Source organism: Mytilus californianus, unplaced genomic scaffold (genome assembly GCF_021869535.1).
Source record: "Mytilus californianus isolate M0D057914Y unplaced genomic scaffold, xbMytCali1.0.p SCAF_12, whole genome shotgun sequence".
In the NCBI taxonomy this organism is placed as follows: Eukaryota; Metazoa; Mollusca; class Bivalvia; order Mytilida; family Mytilidae; genus Mytilus; species Mytilus californianus.
Window position 1 is genome coordinate 15895027 of NW_026262604.1, and position 21154 is coordinate 15916180.

At 33.9% G+C, this 21154-nt stretch overlaps 2 protein-coding genes across 2 annotated transcripts; both read right to left on the reverse strand.

Moving 5' to 3' along the window:
• Window positions 1-5547: 5547 nt before the first annotated feature.
• LOC127722304 (uncharacterized PE-PGRS family protein PE_PGRS20-like) lies at window positions 5548-10865 on the reverse strand. Its single transcript, XM_052229194.1, has 3 exons — window positions 10627-10865; window positions 8888-9049; window positions 5548-6784 (listed from the first exon to the last, which is right to left on the reverse strand). The coding sequence occupies exons 1-3, from the start codon at window positions 10697-10699 to the stop codon at window positions 5685-5687; spliced, it is 1335 nt and encodes a 444-aa protein (XP_052085154.1). The 5' UTR covers window positions 10700-10865; the 3' UTR covers window positions 5548-5684.
• A 7444-nt stretch (window positions 10866-18309) lies between these two features.
• LOC127722305 (uncharacterized PE-PGRS family protein PE_PGRS20-like) lies at window positions 18310-18714 on the reverse strand. Its single transcript, XM_052229195.1, has one exon. It carries the CDS (start codon window positions 18712-18714, stop codon window positions 18310-18312), a length of 405 nt encoding a protein of 134 aa, XP_052085155.1.
• Window positions 18715-21154: the final 2440 nt, after the last annotated feature.

Below are 21154 nucleotides of genomic sequence, written 5' to 3' on the forward strand. Positions count from 1 at the left end.
AACTAAAAATAGCACATTACAAATATTGCTGATTTTATGGTTCTAGTCCTTCCTGGATCAAATATGTACAAAAATGTACATGATTTATTTGAGATAAAGAAATATAAATGTAGGTTAATAATTATATGAACATTCAATATTTTATTTCAATGTGAAAAATATTTTACGAAACCCCAGTGTCTTGTTTTGTGAATGCCATGCTGCCCAACAAGGGCCCTCGATTTGAACATTAAAAATTCTTATTATTATTCGATATCTTTGTAATAATTTCATAAAATAATTATACATATTTACAAATTATTTTAGAACGTACACACCTTTTACAGTCCTACATGTATATCTATCCGTAATCGCATCAAAATGATTTGAACACTTTAGAAAGTTGTAATACACATGTTCAGAAACTTTTAAAACTCATTGTTTCCTGTGGTCAAAACTAGAGACAAATGTTTTATACAGTTGTTAATCTTGAGATAAGTCGGATGGAAACTTTCACATCCTATTGATAATCATGGAAGTATTATATTGACAGAGTCAATATGATAGTTCCATGGGATAATGAACCATAACAGATGACTGTGATAAGGAGTGACCAGATTCACTACCCTTGAGAACTTAGACATCCTGCTAGTGCTGTACATGACCAATGATTTAATGACAGAAATTATTTAAAAGATTGCACACTCACTTCAATATCGTCAACAATTTATATGCTTGTCAGACATAAAAACTTTCATTGTGTGACCCCCCCCCCCCCCCCAGTCAAATAAAATTTTTGATGGCAACCCCCCCCAACTGTATGATATGTTTGGTAATGACCCCCCCTAAAATGAACCGACCCCCTCAGCTGATAAATAATGACTGTTCCCTAAAACAGTCTGGTTATTTGAATATGAAGACCTCGTTTTATTTGTTTTAGGGGTCACAGTCGAAACCCATAATATAAGACAAATAACATTACTTCTGTTAGTTTTAGCTGTAGGAATTTCAATTGTGAGCATTCGTTCACTGTGCTACCTAAAACTTGGAATAGCTGAAAAGTTCATAAGTAGAATATGTGGCCTCGATATAATACTACAGATACACAGAAATGACGATATAAAAATAGGCTGAAATATAAAGAATAGAGAATAAGTGGTCTAAATAATCATGGAATGCAGAAATGAGGACCCCCAGTCAGACCCTCATGTGGTGTATATATCTGTTACTTGTGTCATCAAATTCTAGAAAATTAAATATTGTGTTTCAAAGATAATTATGGATGGACAAAATTACTTAAAAAATATGAATAAATAAATGAATTATTAATTAATGAAATTTATATATAAAACTCTCATTCTAACACAAACTTTTATGAGACTGACATTGACAAAGTGCTGTCTAGATTTTTTATTGAAGATTGACATGATGTATATGAATATGTTTTAAACAGACAATCACGATTTATATTCCTTTGATTCGGAGAACCAACTATACTTCTGTTCTCGCCGACTTCCTATTCGTTTCAAGCAAACTTAATTATGACAGTACATGTTTGATTTCTATGCCAGATTGATTTTATTGATATTAATCCATGGCTTTGTTCTTCAATTCACGGTTGTGGAGTTTGCCAAGAATTCCACTCAAACCGGTGCTAGGGACCGTCTTAATCTTACTGTGAGGGGTAGAGTTTTTTGCTTTGTGTTGAAGGCCTCATTGTGACTTTGAGATAAAGAACTGCAATAAAAGCGCTGATTCTTTGTTTTTTGTGTTTTTTGCTGTGCCCATAATGGTTTTGTGTCCTGGATGGATACCCCATATCCTTTCTTTTCTATTACATACAGAAGGGTCTGGATGGAGTTTACAGAATAGAAAATAATGTGCAAATAGTCAGAATGAAGCCGGGCAAAAATTATAAAGAATAGAGAAAATAAGCCCTAAAAAATAAAGAATAGGGAATAATAGGGTGAAGAAATATAAAGAATAGAGAATAATAGGGTGAAAAAAAATTAAAGAATAGAGAATAATGGTCAAAATATAAAGAAAAGAGAAAAGTTGTCTAAAAAGTTGAAGAACAAAGAAATCCCCATTCAGACCTAATATATGGCTTCTCAAGCAAAATTAAACCAACATACCAATATGCATTATAAATTTGGCAGCAGTTTTTTTGCTCAAAATGTATCACTTGTGTGTGCCAAATATTATTTTTCAAAAGTTTCAATTGCGCCAATTTACGGAATTCATTTGCGCCAGTTTACCTTTACATATATTTTAGTATCTACCGTACATAGTAATCCCTATTAAATTGTGGTTACTAAAAAAATAGATGAAATAAAGAGCACTATTTGAAAGCCAAAGATGAACAAGATAGGAACACGCGAAGAGCTGTATGACCGAAAGGGATTTAAAATAGCCAATTTCATCTAAGGTCAACTTTGCCAGAGGGAGTTAGAACCTTAGTTTCTTAATTATTTCTCAACGGAAAAATTACGGAAATTTTGTAATAAACCATGTCATTGTACTGATGCATTGACCACTGAGCCGGGAACTAACAGTCCACCAGCTGCTGCATCGACCCAATGCTAGTAAACTAAATTAACACTATATCTATTACGTGAATCCGAAGAGCTTTTGAACGGAAAAATCATGAAAAGTTTGTAGTAAATCGTCTTTGTAAATAGTACCGAAGCAATGACCTTAACTAGGCCAATGTCAATTACTGGTCCTATACCCGGTTAAAAAGGAGAAGTGAAGTCATTTATTGTTTTTATTAAGAAAAAATTGCGTAATCTTATACTTTATTTTTGGTGCAAATGATGATAGGTATCTTTAGCTCATCTGGGCCCGAAAGGCCCCATGTGAGCTTATGCCATCACTTGGCGTCCGTCGTCGTCGTCGTTGTAAACTATTTCCAGAATCTTCTCCTCTGAAACTACTGAGCCAAATACCGTCAAACTTTAACTGAATGTTCCATAGGGTATCTAGTTTATAAATTATATCCGAAGTTTTTATCCATCTACAAACATGGCCGCCATGCCTAAAAATAGAACATAGGGGTCAAATGCAGTTTTTGGCTTATATCTCACAAACTAAAGCATTTAGAGCAAATCTGACAGGGGTAAAACTTTTGTTTAGGTCAAGATCTATCCGCCCTGAAATTTTCAGAAGAACCGAACAACCCATTGTTGGGTTGCTGCAACTAAATTGATAATTTTAAGGAAATTTTGCAGTTTTTGGTTATTATCTTGAATATTCAGACCAATTGGACCACCCATTGTAGGGTTACTGTCCGAAATAGTTTATTTTTAAGAAATTATACTGTTTTTGGTTATTATCTTTAATATTATAATAGATAGAGAGAAAGTGTAAATGGCAAAAATGTGCAGCTAAGTAGGATCTACAAATAAGTCAAATGATCAAACTAGTCAATTGACTCCTTAAGGAGTTATTGCCCTTGAAACGTTTATTTTTTTACATTTTTACATTTTATTACTTTATAAAAAATCTTCTTCTCTGAAACTACTGGGCCAAATACTTCCAAACTTTAACTGAATGTTCCTTAGAGTATCTAGTTTATAAGTTATATCCGAAGTTTTTATCCATGATTTACAAACATGGCCGCCATGCTTAAAAATAGAACATAGGGGACAAAAGCAGTTTTTGGCTTATATCTTAAAAACTACAGCAGTTAGAGCAAAAGTGAAAGTGAGTTTAAGTGATAGATGGGTTATGATCTATCTGTTATGATACTACAAAATAGTAAGATCTACAAATAAGTCAACATGATCAAAATAGTCAATTAACCCCTTAAGGAGTTATTGCCCTGAAAACTTTTTTTTTTTCCTTTTTTTGGGAAAGTCTAATTACTTTTTCAAAAATCTTCTTCTCTGAAACTTAAAAACTAAAATAAAAGTATCGACAGGCAGTAGGAAAGTTAGGAGTTAACCTAACTATTACAAATAAGTCAAATGATCAAACTAGTCAATTGACTCCTTAAGGAGTTATTGCCCTTGAAACGTTTATTTTTTTACATTTTTACATTTTATTACTTTATAAAAAATCTTCTTCTCTGAAACCAATGGGCCAAATACTTCCAAACTTTAACTGAATGTTCCTTAGAGTATCTAGTTTATAAGTTATATCCGAAGTTTTTATCCATGATTTACAAACATGGCCGCCATGCTTAAAAATAGAACATAGGGGACAAAAGCAGTTTTTGGCTTATATCTTAAAAACTACAGCAGTTAGAGCAAAAGTGAAAGTGAGTTTAAGTGATAGATGGGTTATGATCTATCTGTTATGATACTACAAAATAGTAAGATCTACAAATAAGTCAACATGATCAAAATAGTCAATTAACCCCTTAAGGAGTTATTGCCCTGAAAACTTTTTTTTTTTCCTTTTTTTGGGAAAGTCTAATTACTTTTTCAAAAATCTTCTTCTCTGAAACTTAAAAACTATAATTCAATGTTTCTTAGGGAATCTAGTTTATAGATTGTATTCGGGGATTTGATCAATTCAAAAACATGGCGGCAGTTTTTAAAAATAGAACATAGGGGTCAAATGAAGTCATCTCAAAAACTAAAGCAGTAAGAGCAAAACTGATATAGGTGAAAGTGTTTAACAGGGTTAGATCTACCTGTCAAGAAAACTTTAGACCAATAGGACAACTTATTGTTGGGTCACTGTCCAGAAATAGTTAATTTTTAGGAAATTTTACATTTTTGGGTTATGTATCATCTTTAATATTATTATAGAAAGTGAGAAAGTGTAAATGACAAAATTGTTCAGCAAAGTAAGATCTACAAATAAGTCAAATGCCTGAAACTGAAATTACGGGTGAGGGATATCAGGCTCTCATGAGCCTCTTGTTAATACTAGTGGCGCAAATGTAGTATTGGTGCAAATGAGTTGCGTAAAAGGACACATTGATGCAAAAGGACGCATTTCAGGCGCAAACGAATTTCTCCCAATTTTTTTTACCTTTTTTGTATATGAAATATGGTGTCGATCATTTGAATTGTTTTAGGTTTGAGGATTATATATTCATTGCATTTATCCCATAGAATTTGGAATAATATATGCAACAGATACGCCTAGATTTGACTACAACTACAAAAAAGGATTATAAATTGGCTCCGATTTTACTTCAACATACCGATTATGACATTACCTTTCCTATGTTGCAATATCCAATATAACTTACCTTTAGCTAAAGATAAAAAAAAATATATCTCTCAGTCGTGATACTTTTCAACACTTGTGAACATATAACATGAGGTGTATATATCAGGGACTGGATGGGGGGGGGGGACATCAATTCTGTATTCTTTAATTTTTTTAGCCATTTTCTCTATTCTTTCTAAATTATTCCTAGTATTCTCAATTCTTTATATTCTAGCACCCCATTATTTTCAATTCTTTATTTTTTCACCTAATTTTCTCTATTCTTTATATTTTTTGTCCTGTATTCGTCTGCCCGTTTCGTCCATTATTCTCATTTCTGTACACCCCATCCACACTCTCATATATACGAGGATTGCATTCATATAGAAAATAACATGAATCTTAAAATGCTATTGGAATTTTTTTAATTGATTAACGCTTAAAATATTTCAATATTTCAGCGTTTATTTGTCAATTACAGTGCGTGCACCTTTATAGCTGTCATACCGGATCAAAAGGTTATAATCACGATTAAATCTTCAGTTACCCCCACGACCACCATGTCCTCCATTACCCCCATTACCGCCATGTCCTCCATTACCCCCATTCCAAACAACCCTATGACCGCCATGTCCTCCATTACCGCCATGTCCTCCGTTACCCCCATTACCGCCATGTCCTCCATTACCTCCACTGCCGCCATTACCACCATGTCCTCCATTACCCCCATTCCAAACAACCCTATGACCGCCATGTCCTCCATTACCGCCATGTCCTCCGTTACCCCCACTGCCCCCATTACCACCATGTCCTCCATTACCCCCACCGCCACCACTGCCGCCATTCCAAACACCCTTATGACCGCCTTGTCCTCCATTACCCCTTCTGCCCCCATCACCCCTATTCCAAACACCAGCATATCTGTCATATTCTTCATTACCCCAATCGTCCCCATTACCGCCATTCAAAATACCACCATTACCGCCTTGTCCTCCATTACCCCCATTGCCACCATTACCACCCCTGCCCCCATTACCGCCATTCCAAACACCACCATTACCACCACTACCCCCATTACCACCCATGCCACCATTACCGCCATTCCAAACACCACCATTACTCCCACTACCACCACTACCCCCATTACCACCCCTGCCACCATTACCGCCATTCCAAACACCACCATTACCCCCACTACCACCACTACCCCCACTACCCCCATTACCACCCCTGCCACCATTACCGCCATTCCAAACACCACCATTACCCCCACTACCACCACTACCCCCACTACCCCCATTACCACCCCCGCCACCATGTCCTCCATTGTTCTCACGGCCACCATTCAGTGATACGTTGTCTAAACTATATTGGTTATCCTGCCAAGTGACATTCTGCACACCACCTAATCCGCTATTCCCTGGTCTTCCTGCAGAGCCTCCTTTTCCTCCTATTCCACGTCTACCACCTCTTCCTCCCATTCCTCGTCTACCACCTCTTCCTCCCTGGCCTCGTCTACCACCTCTTCCACCTAAACCACTGAAGGACAACCCGTCCTGTCCGTCCTGTCCGTCTTGTCCATCTTGACCATCCAAGCCATTGCCTCTGTTGAGAAATTCTTGGTTGTATCCCTGTTCACCTGAATAAAACAAGTTACAAACTAAGAAGTTATTTTCCATGTTCTTTAATTTATAGCAATTTATTCTATGAACCACTTCGTTTTAAAATTTATAAAAATATATTTATATATATTAGATACTTCATTGCCATACATGTAATTTTATATATTAGAACTGTAAATACATATGATTTTTACGAAATTCAATGCTGTACACTGCCTCATTTGTTAACATCCTGTATCGTTTCATAAGAATGTTATATCTGACTGTTACCCTGTATCGTTCTGTATTGTTTCGTGATATTTTTTTTTATTTCTGACTGTTACCCTATAGCATCCTCAATTGCTTCAGGATAATGTTATTCCTGACTGTTGCCCTGTAGTTAGTGTCATGTTTTGTTTCGGGATAATGTTATTCATGACTGTTACCCTGTAGCATTCTATATTGTTTCAGGATAATGTTATTTCTGACGTTACCCTGTAGCATCATGTTTTGTTTCAGAATGATGTTATTTCTGACTGTTACTCTGCAGCATCATGTATTGTTTCAGGATAATGTTATTTCTTACTGTTACCCTGTAGCATCCTGTATTTTTTTCAGGATAATGTTATTCCTGACTGTTACCCTATAGCATTGATCTGTATTTTTTCAGGAAAATGTTATTCTTGATGGTTACACTGTGTGCTTATAGATTAAAAATCAGTCAAGAGTAGCAGTCGCTTTCAAAACATCTGTTGCTGAACTCAAGAATCAATAATTTATCCAATATACAATTTAAGTAACATTATGACTTCAATCTTGAAATATACATTCTTAGATTATGCAAGGAAAAATATTTTAAATGCACTGTCGCAAGAAAGAGATTTCGAAAGTATTGTTCAGATTACAGGACCGAAACTCTCAAATATTATATCCTTCATACATGAAATATTATCTCCAAGTATTGCCTTAGGTAAGTATAAAGGTCAATATATATACATGTATATATAAAAAGAAACATAGCGTTTTGTAAGATTTTTAATATTGATCGTCATATATATAAATAGAAACATAGTATATACTTAAATACCCTTTGAATCAAGTGATCGTAATCACCAATGAAAAAAGAAGAATACTACACCATATGTAATATGTCAAGTTATTGCCTACGTACAAGTAATAATATCTCAGATATAGCCCGAGTACAGGGAAGAATATATCAAATCATAGCATGAGTACAGGTTAAATATTTACATAATAGTTATTGAAAAACCGGTCATTATCGTGATATATGGACTGCCTAAAGGACAGTGGTATTGACTGAGCCGTAGGCGAGGTCATTATCGCTGTCGCAGTCAATATCACTGTCCTACGGGCAGTCCTTGTATCACGATAATGACCAGTTCTTCAATAACTATTATGTTTATTTCATTGAGGAACCATGTTTTTAAAAATTCTCTTAAATTCAAATTGTTCAAAACAAACTCGAGTCATTGTACGATTTCTATAGGAAAGAGTGAAGACCAGTCATAGTCACTGTGATAACTATAAGTCACTACCATTCATTTAAATGAAATTTTTCAGTAAATGAAAACAAAAAGTTTTCTATAATTTTATAATTAAAAATATATGGTAAACAATTCAACAACTTCAATATAAAAATAAAATCAGGAAAATGTTTTATTAAAGGGACATCTCTCTAAACAGGGAAACCACGCCCCACCGGTCATTAACATGTAAAAGTCTGTTAACGACCGGTTTCCGGTCCGTTTTTTTTTCTGTTAAAGACCGATAGAAATTATTACTGAAGAAAAAAGAATGTCATGTGGCCCCTTTTTATGCAATAAGAGAAGCTAATTCTTAACCGATATGAAATAATTCAAGTTATAGCCAGAATTTTTTCCCGCGAATATAAGAAAGAATAACAGAAAGTATTGCCTGAATACAGAAAAGATACCTAAAAAAAAAAAAAACTGAATACAGAAAAAAGTATCGTTAATATAAAAAAAAACAACAGGAAAGCTTAGTATAAATAGGCCATACGGTAAAGGGCGGTATTGCAACATTTATTTCACTGCCCTTACGAACTTCTTACCCAATGAGTTACAGTTATAATAATTTAAACTCATATAGTTTCTACTCACATGCTCTTCTGCAACGTTCTAATGAAGAGAAATTATTTCTGTTTCCGCCGCAACCACCATAGATAAATTCTTCACAACTTCCAGTCTCCTGGTTGAAATAATATCTTGTTTTACGAGCACGACATACTCCAATTTCCTTTGGTAGAAAGCATCGGCGCCTCCCTATATAGAATGAGAATAAACAAAATATGAACACTGAGGAACATCACTGGAACAGTAAGATTGCTAGTGTCAGTAATTAATGAATAAATGCTCTTTCGAACCATTTGAGATCGAGCTTGATCGACTGTCGATTAAGTATCGACGAATAAATCTCGTCATTCTTATTTGTATTATAATGCATGCATTAATAAGAAAAAAAAATCTATTTATCAAATCTTTTTTGTACTTTTACATGTAAACACTGTTTCGGTTGGTAATGGAGAGTTAAAACATTCTCAGAAACACAAGTTATGCAAATAATAGATAGGAGTTAAATAATAGACAGGAGGTAGATAATAGACAGGAGGTAGATAATAGATAGGAGGTAGATAATAGATAGGAGGTAGATAATAGACAGGAGGTAGATAATAGATAGGAGGTAGATAATAGATAGGAGGTAGATAATAGATAGGAGGTAGATAATAGATAGGAGGTAGATGTACAAATTAACAGGAAAGCATCCCATACATATTTACTTCTTTTCAAGCATGAATTCATTTTGATGATGATGGATGGCTGTTTAACATACAGCGGAAAATTAGCTGCATACTAAGGACTAGAACATGTTTATGTAATATGAATATTAACCCTGCTTTGTACTAGACCGACACGCTGAGCCGGATTTATTTTTAATGTGCTAGTTCACAAGGTAACAGCTCGCAGGAAAATATATATTATCACCCTGCCCGGACAAATTCGTCTGACTCCGACCCGACCAGTCTTTGCTCTTACTCCTTAATGCTATGTGCTAAGAGAAGAAGCAGCAAATACTAATTTTAAAGTTTTTGGTTTGACCCCGCCGGGTTCGAAGCCACATCTTCCCGCACTCGAGGAAAACACGAGACCTACGAGGCGGTTTGCATTCATTTTTTACCTGGTGGATAGTTGTTTCACTGGCAACATATTAATCTTATTTCTATACAGTTTTGTCTTTATTCATTTGCAAGCATAAATTCATTTATGTTCTGCTGGATAGTTATATCATTGGCATCAAATTAATCTAATTTTATACAGATTGGACAAGATTTTGTCTGCTATATATGGGAGCTTATTGCTTCATTTTCATAATTCGATAAATTGATATTCTTGGAAACTTTTTTCAATAGGTTTTGTTTCTTAAAAAGAAGAAAACTGTATCATCGCGGCATCATCAGGATAAAAATTCGTTTCATTTTGAAATTTTATCTATTTATAACTACGATCTCATGGTAAAAGTGGTAAAGAGAAATTGAAAGTCCTATTTCCATTTAAAGCGTTACTCTGTGTGAAGTTACTTATTGGGTTTCCTTAATTTGGTCTTGAGATTAAATAACACACCAGACAGCTCATATACTAACAATTATTATGAATACCTGATTATATTCTCAGAAGAACCAAATTATATAACAGAATATGTTGGATAAAAGTCAAAAGACAGTAACACAACAACAAAAAAGAAACACGTACAAGACGTGAAAATCAATAATGAAATTTCATATGCCTTTTGCTAATTTAAAGTGTAAATGTGTTCATATATAAATGATATAATGAATACATACGTCTCCCTCGTTGACCAGACACACAGACCAAATAAATGAAGAGCAAAATCTGAACTATTACATATGTCTTCATGCTTCCAGTTACATCAACAATAATAAATTACTAATAATTTATGACAAAGACTATTAACGTAGTTCCTAAGTATGAAAAATAATCCACATAAATTGTCACTTCTAAGTGGATAGTGTAGTGTTTCAGTGGTTTCAATACGTCGTTTATAATACAATGTATATAAGTGTTGTCTCATTGAGGAATACTACTCATCGGGTGTGACTACAGGAAGTTACAACAATATTTAATTGTTACTAACAGTACTAGTACATAAAAGTACATTGCGTCAAGTGACAATGGATTATTTTGAGTGCTATATGCCCTTATAACTACTACATGTACTAGTAATTGCTACTGGTCATTAACCGAAGCCAACCTTAAGATAGATGACAATGGATTAGTGTTCACGTCCAGTGGCAACTATTACATGCATATAAGGACGAGAACCTATTAAATTATGCCATATGATTATACTAGACCGACAGTTGGGTCAAATTTTTAACGTGCTTGTATACAAGTTAACAGTCCGCAGGCACGTTATTCTGATATCGGGCCGACTTGTCTTTCTGCTTATTCCGGAACTCAACCACTCCTTAATCGAAACTACGACCCAGTCTCGCACACGAGGTGAGCACTCTAATACAAGACCACTGTGGCGGTGTCCTTAAGGAATAAAACCACTTATTTATGGCCTCATTGCTGTCTATGTTAAATTTTGCAATTTCAAGCGTTAATGGCTACTTCAGTTGTCTTAAGTTCAAATAATGTGGCAGTTATTTCATGTCAGAACTATAATACCTTATCCTGACTTGTGCTGAAAAATTCAACATACCTTTAATTGCAGATTAGAGCGCACTGGTTCCCGGATGTTTGGTATTACAAAAGCAAAAAGAGAGGAGGATTTAAAAAAAAAGATTAGTTTTTGGCCTGTTAAGAACTGTATACAATGACTTTGTACAAGACAAGACGAAAATGAATATTCTGCAACATTTAATGCAAGAAAGTTGAGAATACAAATGTGTACAAGAGTGAAAATAAATGAGCATGCGTAGCAGATGAAAAAAAATGTCAATCTAGAAACCCCCGCCCCCTTTTCCGAAATCAAATGGTCGTCCTCTTATAGTCCTTTAATCCGACATATATTCTAGTTTCGACCATTCAGCCGCATCATAGAATGACGCATTAGAAATAGATCTATAGCGTCTGGATTTATGATGTCCATAAAGTACGAAACGTGATAGTAACGAAACGAGGTTAACATCTGCTTAATTCGGTATTAGCATGCGTATGAAATAAACCAGTGTCTGGATAGAGGTCCTTATATTCTTCATGTTTTAGACCATTTATCTCCTTTTCCCCCCAATATTATCATTTTTTTAAAATCGACTAAAAATGATTGTTAGATGTAAACGTGCACTGTAGACCTATTGCGAACATGAATGTGATATAATCGTTTACCAATGTGATAAGTATATGGGGTTTTAGAGACCCAATACTGGACACAACTCTTAAAAGCTCCAACTGAAGTACGCTAGGTCGATTTAGTTTTGTAATGCCAAACCTTTTATGTGTTTAGTTTAAACAAAGATTGGTTTTGAGTGCACCTTCTGAATATGAATAACAGGAAATGTTGGCATACGTCAATGAGAGAGCAATTCGACAACATAAAGACACAAAGAGGTACATAAAAAGTAAAATAACAAAAATACCGAACTTCAAGGAAAATTCAAAACGGAAAGTCCTTTATCAATTGGCAACATCAAACGAATGGATAACAATTGTCATATTCCTGACTTGGTACAGGCATTTCCTTATGTAGAAAATGGTGGATTAAACCTGGTTGTGTAGCTGGTGTCATCCTGGTTTGCCCACTTTTAATTACATGCATATGTAAACATAGGGGGGATTGTTGTTTTAACAATTATAGTTTATTTCTGAATTATAGTCATATTTTTTGCCTATTATTTTACCTGTAAAATTTTATGAAAGATATTATATTCTGCTATTAAAGCAAGGAAAATGTGCAAAAATATTTTATATTTGATATAATTTTTAGCAGGAAAATATATTGAATTTGACAAAAAAAAAATTCTAAAAATGTGTACAAAAATGTGAATTAAATTTTAGCATTTGTCAACAAATAGTTTTAATTATTGGTACATTCTGAAATTTTTTTAAAGTAAAATAATGAAACTAAGAAAAGATTAGAATAAATGTCATTTGAATTTCTTTATATTTATTCAACTTATTCTTTTTTTAAATTTTGATAAATACACTGTTCTGAAATTTAATATAAAAAATATCCTATCAATTCTAACAAATAGAATATAAAATGCAACTGTTCAGTAGCCAAGCTTTGTATATGACACCATTTGAACAGTATTAACTCTTATAATTTCCACCCCACCTAGTTGAGGATGTTTGGCTAACAACTTTAGAATACATAGGTGAAGCTGACAACATACCCGTAACAACATCATTTACTGATTACGTGACAGAGTTCTGGGTTGAAGAATACCACTTTCTATGGAACCACTACTACACAGAAGGACCACGCATCACCTGGAAGGATGGCACAACAAAATCAAGAAGAGACTCCAACATGCCCACCCTTACATCTATGAGATCATTGAGTTACTGAAGAAGACCCATGCACTAACAGAATGTAATATTATCCAGTATGCAGCAGGAGGAGCCCGCCCACCAAAAAGACGAAGATACAGAGTGATAGACTCCAACTACTGAAAGACAGATACCAACAAGGACTCATCAACTACTCTGACGCAACATCCCACCTTCTCAATTTAAACTGAACAACTTAGTGAAATATTGTAATTTGTGACTTTGTAAATTTAATGTTTTGTGACTTTTGATACATATATATAAAATATTGTATTTCCGATCATTATACATATAGTGCCCCATACTACTTATTTTGACATGTGCTTTATTATTACCTTAATATGCAATGCATTTATAAACTTGATTCATATATATTATATATATTGGTGTATTTATATCATGAAAATCATTCAGAAACTAATGAATTATTAAGACACTTTTATTACTGAATGTCATTGTTTTGTCAATAGTTGTACATGTAAGTTAAATGAATCCATTGAATTGATATTAAATTATTGAGAAAAATTTTTTTAATTTAATTGTTATTTTTCTATACGAATGAAAATGGAAGTACAAAATAAAAAATACCTGAATATATAGAAAACACTAATAAACTATATTCCTAAGTTGGAACAGACTATACAATTGTATGTTCATTAAACCTTTCGTCTTTTTTGTTTTCTTTACTAATAGATAATTGGTATAATTAAAAGTGGGCAAACCAGGAGTAAACCGTGTAGCTAGCTACACATCTCACTTGTATGACAGTCGCATAGAATTCCAATATATTGACAACAATGTGTGAACAAACAAATAGACATAATAGGTAAAAACGTCAAAAATTGGGACACAGCAGTCATTATTGTTATAATCTTAATCACTATAAAAACAAACAAATGTGTCAACAAAGAAAAACAAATGGCATATAGACACTCTATAGAAAAAGTACATAAGCAAAAATGAAAGACAAGAAAACTAATGACCATAGCAAAATAACACAGTGGCGTAAATGTATTCACCAATTACAGACAAATTCCTATACATAGATATCAGAAGATGTGGTATGAGTGCCAATGCGACAACTCCATCCAAGTCATAATTTGTAAAAGTAAACCATTATAGGTCAAAGTAAGGCCTTCAACACGGAGCCTTGGCTCACACCGAACAACAAGCTATAAAGGGCCCGCAAAATGACTAGTGTAAAACCATTCAAAACGGGGTAATAATACATGACTAAAATGTTCATCAAAGGTTAAAATTATCAAGGAGGTTATCTCATATAACCTCTTTGGAATTATTAAAGCTTTTCTATAAAAATGAGGAGACATTCATGTAAATGTGATATCTAAAAAATATTTCTTTTTCATATCAAACACATGCTTCACTCAAATATTACTAACAAACATTTGATAAACATTTGTGGCATACATCTTACAAATATCTATAAGACATATTATGTTAAAATGTTTATAAAATAGCCTTCAACTAATATTTTCTAAATAAAATTGAAAAATATATTGTTATGACGTTATTGAAATATTCATTAGTAATACCAGCTTATATTTTTAATTAGGACAAGAAAATTATTTAGATGTTACATCAAAAGGATATTTTATTATACATAAAACCTATGCTTTACGCAGATATTAATCAAAAATGTTTTATAAACATTTCTTTTACACATCTTACAAATATATATTATAATTATAATATAAAAATGTCCATCCGATATTGTTTGAATATTGTAAAGAAATGTTTCCTCGACATATAACTGTTCTCGTTTATAAAAATGTCTATTAAACGTTTAATGTTTTTATATTAGCAATCAAACATTTGGATGAAATGTTATTGGTAAAATATCATTCACACCTAATTTTTGATGTAAACAAAATGTCTTTAAAATATTTTTTTGAAAATATTTCTGATAAACATATATATAACCAGTCAATAATATCACGAAAATAGTTTGTGTTAGCTGGGCATATTAACCTTGGACAAAATGCCGCCAAGTAAAATAACGTACACAGGTAAATAAAAATAATTTTGTTGTAAGGTATACATGGAGTACGGAAATAATTTTTACAAAATAAATAATTTTGTTGTTCCTAGTACGAGAACAAAAGTGAAAATTTATCGTCATACTAAACACTTATCAAAGTTGGTATATATTCAAAATAGTGAGACTAGATATAACACTGAATAATTAAGTAAACATTGAATAACAAAAATACATTACAAATTGTATCAACATGTCAACTTAACACGAAAGTACGATTTGAGAGTACTCGCAGTTACTGAAAGCTAGTTAAAAGCCAAAAACAATTATTAATAAATAAATCATGCATCAGGATCTAAAATCAACTAAAACACATCTCAGGGATTTAGTGTTTTAACGTCATGGACAGTCAAAGAAGACATGACTTGTGCAATGCCAAAATAAAAGTATCGACAGGCACTAGGATAGTTAGGAGTAAACCTGTTAATAAATATGTATAATATAATATATTATAATAGATAGAGTAATCTCTATATAGAAAATGGACGTGCATGGATGTGTATTTATACATCTAAAAAAAACGTTTGAAAAGAATACAAATTTAGTTATGTTTTAATTTGCTGATGACAAAATCGATATTTGTGCCAATGTAAACTATATTCAAAGATCTAATTACAACATTGGTAAGATAACCTTTACTAATAAGTTTGTTTCAAGGTTCGATGAGTTTACGCGGATCACATAGTGATTTCCGCGCTTTTAGTACAATTAATATTACCGTAAAATTTAGGATGTGAAATACCGTTTTTAATAAGTGTTCTACAGGTACAGCCAAATTTACTAATCAAATATTTGTATCTAGAATGTTAACTTTTAACTAGCCTCAGATAGACGTAAAAGAGAGGCGAAAGATACCACAGGGATGTTCAAACTCATAAGTCGAAAACAAATGGACAACGCCATTCTAAAAAGCGAAAAACGACTAAAAGACATACAACTGTATACAACACAACATAGAAAATTAAAGACTGAACAACACGAAACCCACCAAAAACCAGGGGTGATCTCATGAGCTCTGGAAGGGTAAGTAGATCCCGACTCACTTGTGGCACATGTAAATGAGATAGCAACAACAGGACACAACTAAACCAATAAATATTTTTGTAATGATTTAATTAGCACATCTAACATGTCAAAGGGAAAAATGAATATTTTGAATTTTAATTATTCGTGGAAATCCGATAATATGTGAAAGAAACAAATAATAGTGTTCCGTCTGAATTAAGTAAAAAATTTTAAATGAAATGATAAAATGAAAGTCGTTTCCATGAACTTTGAAAGAGTACTTATCCAAATGGCCAACAGGTCTCATCTTACATATTTTAGACGTCACTTCGTTGGAATTACAAATTGAGTAAACTGTGCACCTGTAATTGCTTATACATAACTTCACTGTTACGAATGTTAATTTCTATTCTTTAAAATAGGAAGTGCATTATCTTATAAACGTCAAAATATATGATACATACAATTTCAAATAGAAAAATCAGATATCCTAATTTCTAATATACTTGCTTTGGTATATCAATGGATAGCCCAACGAACAGTTCTTTATCTAAAGGCAAGTATACTGCCCATGATGCATACCGTTAATTATTATCAAAAATGACAAATGCAGGGCGGATCCAGGATTTTTGAAGGGGGCGTAATTCCTGAAAACTAGAATAGAGAATGGAAACGGGGAATGTGTTAAAGAGACTACAACCGACCAAAGTGCAAGAAACAGACCAAGGCCACCAATGGGTCTTTGACGCAGCGAGAAATCCTGCACCTGGAGGCGGGATTCAGCTGACCCCTAAACAATAATGTATGTTAGTTCAGCAAAAGAGACACCACACTAAACTCCGAAACATAAGAGTGAAAAAAAGCACACAAGACTAACAAAGGCTAGAGGTTCCTGACTTTGGGCAGGTGCAAAAATGCGGCTGGAACAAACATGTTTTGTGAGGTCTCAACCCTCTCCCTATACATCTATCTAATGTGGAATAAACAAACATACAGCAATGCGCTCAGTAAAACTCAGTTTAAAAAAGAAGTCTGATGTTAGACTTGGTAACAGAAGAAACTAAGCAAAATTGCAATGATCAACATAAATCAACAAAGGACTACTAGCAGTTAAAGAGAGGCGACGGATACCAAAGGAACATTCAAACTCATAAGTCGAAAATAATTTGACAACGCCATGGCTAAAAAAGAAAAAGACAAACAGACAAACAACAGTACACAAAACAACATAGCAGTTACTGACATGCTAGCTCCAGACCTCAATTAAACTGATCGAAAGATTAATATGTGTTCATCATATGAAATCAAGCACAATCCCTCCCGTAGGTATTTTAGTATCATGCCATTATAAATTGTATAAGAATATCATGACCCGTAACATGCCAACAACTGGTTTAACAATATGAGTGAATCAATATTAATTCTAAAAAATGCCATCTTTAATAACTTCATTTCAGTAGTCATTATATACCGAGACAAAAATGGAAGATTTGAAGCTTAAATGATATACATGTATTTTCTAATCAAAGGGTATGTACGCCCTCTACGCCCCATCCCCAAAAACCCTCCACTGAAAGCTTCAAAAGTATAGCTCAACCTTATGACAATTTTCGTTTTAATTGGGCTTTGGTTTTATACATTCAAGTGGTCTATTATACACGATCTTCATAAAATAAAGTTGGACCAATTGACATATTCTTCAGAATTCCTAGCGGAAGTACATAACATGATGTATATATGACAGAGAGTCGCACGTTTTCATGCAAATAAAAAAAAATATGAAGCTATAAATGCTATTATTTTCTTAAAATGAACAACGCGTAAAGTATTTAGAAATTTTAGGGCTTATTTGTCAATTAAAATGAGTCCACCGTAACTGCCTTATCAGTCATCTGAATCGGATCCTTCTGTCAAAATCATTCTAAATACCACTATTACCGCCCTGCCCTTAATTACCCCAACGCCAACACCACCACTCATCGTCATGTCCTTCAATACCACCACCATCGCCTCCATTACCGTCATTCCAAACATCCTCATTACCGCCACTACCACCATTACCCCCATGGCCTCCATTACCCCCACCTCCACCACCACCATTACCGCCATGTCCTCCATTGCCACCATGTCCTCCATTACCCCCTCCTCCACCCCGACCACCATTACCACCTTGTCCTCCATTACCACCATTACCTCCACCGCCACCATTACCCCCATGGCCTTCATTATCCTCACGGCCACCATTTAGTGGTATGTTGTGTGAACTATCTTGGTTATCCTGACAGGTGATATTCTCCACACCACCTATTTCGCTATTCCTTGTTCTTCCTGCAGAACCACCTCTACCTCCCATACCTCTTCTTCTACCTCTTTCTCCTATGCCTCGTCTACCACCTCTTCCACCTAAACCGCTGAGGGACAACCCGTCCTGGCCGTCTTGTCCATCTTGGCCATCCAAACCATTTCCTCTGTTGAGTAATTTTTGGTTGTATTCCTGTTCACCTAAACAAAACAATTTACAAACTAACAGTTTTTCACCGGCTTCTAATATCTATTCCATATTCTTTAATATATAGCAAGGTATTCTACTTCTTTAAAAAAAGTTAAAAATATATTATGCAATAATGCCATATATTGAATTTCATATACCAATACAGCACATATTATTTTTCCTGAAGTTAAATCTTTCTACAGAGGGTTTATACGATTGCAGTACACTGGCCCATTTATTAAGCTCCTTTATTATATAATTAGTAGTAAATACATGTAAATTGTATGTGTAATACGACCAATGTCAACCATGCGGTATCAGCCATCCATGATGCATGATATCGATATCAGTCACGGTTGCAAAGCCTTTATCACACCCCTAATATATATGACGTCACGTCATCGATATCAGTCACGGTTACAAAGCCTTAATCACACCCCTAATGTATATTACGTCATGTCACGTGAAAAAAAAGTTTACTTGAGTTATATAATAAAGTGTATATGATATGGCATTTTCAAATATCACACACCGTATCAACCCTCAACCAATATAATCCCTCGAACAGAGCTCTTGGTATTACATTGATGTCCCGGGTTGATACGGATGTGATATTCAAAATGCCATATAATATTCTCTATGTATTGTTTTAGGATAAAGTTATTTGACTGTTAGCATGTAGCATCCTGTATTTTTTCAGAATGATGTTATTCCTGACTGTTACTCTCTAGCAACATGTATTGTTTAAGGATAAAGCATATTGTGTTGTTTCAGAATAATGTTATTCCTGACTGTTACCCTGTTGTATACTGTATTGTTTCAGAATAATGTTATTCCTGACTGTTACCCTGTTGCATATTGTGTTGTTCCATGATTATGAATTTTTCTGGCTGTTACCCTTTAGCATATTGTATTGTTTCAGGATTATGTATTTTCCTGACTGTTACACTCTGTGGCATATTGAATTGTTTCAGGATAATGTTATTCCTGACTGTTACCCTGTGGCATATTGTGTTGTTTCGGGATAATGTTATTCCTGACTGTTACCCTGTGGCATATTGTGTTGTTTCAGGATAATGTTATTCCTGACTGTTACCCTGTGGCATATTGTGTTGTTTCAGGATTATGTATTTTCCTGACTGTTACCCTTTAGCATATTGTATTGTTTCAGGATTATGTATTTTCCTGATTGTTACCCTGTGTGGCATATTTTATTGTTTCAGGATAATGTTATTCCTGACTGTTACCCTGTGGCATATTGTGTTGTTTCAGGATAATGTTATTCCTGACTTTTACCCTGTAGCATATTTTATTGTTTCAGAATGATGTTATTCCTGACTGTTACTCTCTAGCAACATGTATTGTTTCAGGATAAAGCATATTGTATTGTTTCAGAGTAATGTTATTCCTGACTGTTACCCTGTAGCATATTATATTGTGTCAGAATAATGTTATTTCTGACTGCTACCCCGTGGCTTATTGTATTGTTTCAGAATAATGTTATTCGTGACTGTTACCTGGTAGCATATTGTATTGTTTCGGGATAATGTTATTCCTGACTGTTACCCTGTGTCATATTGTTTTGTTTTAGGATTATGTATTTTCCTGTCTTTTACCTTTTAGCATCATATATTGTTTCAGGATAATGTTATATTCTTGAAGGTTACCCTGTGCGCTAATAGATTAATATTCAGTCCAGAGTGCCAGTTGCGTACAAAACAGCTGTTGCTGAACCGTAAGAATTCACAAGTTATCCAATACACAACTTAGTAACATTTGACTTTAAACTTGAAATATATATTCCAAGATAATGCAAGGAAGAATATCTTAAATGTATTATTGCAAGAAAGAGATTTAGTATGAATTGTTCAGATTACAGGACCGAATGTCTCAAATATAATATTCTTCATAATATTTCATTCTTCATACATGAACTATTATCTCCAAGTATTGCCTTAGTTAAGAAGCAAGGTCTACAGGAAAGAATATCTCAAAGTTTGAGTGCTGGTAAGAATATCCCTAATCATAGCACGAGTACAGATATCTCAAATTATAGCCTGAGTAAAGATATCTCAAATCATAGCCTGAGTACAGGTAAGAATAAACCAAATCATAGCATGAGTACAGGTAAGAATAAACCAAATCATAGCATGAGTACAGGTAAGAATATACCAAATCATAGCATGAGTGCAGGTAAGAATATACCAAATCATAGCATGAGTACAGGTAAAATATATCAAATCATAGCATGAGTACAGGTAAAATATATCAAATCATAGCCTGAGTACAGGTAAAATATATC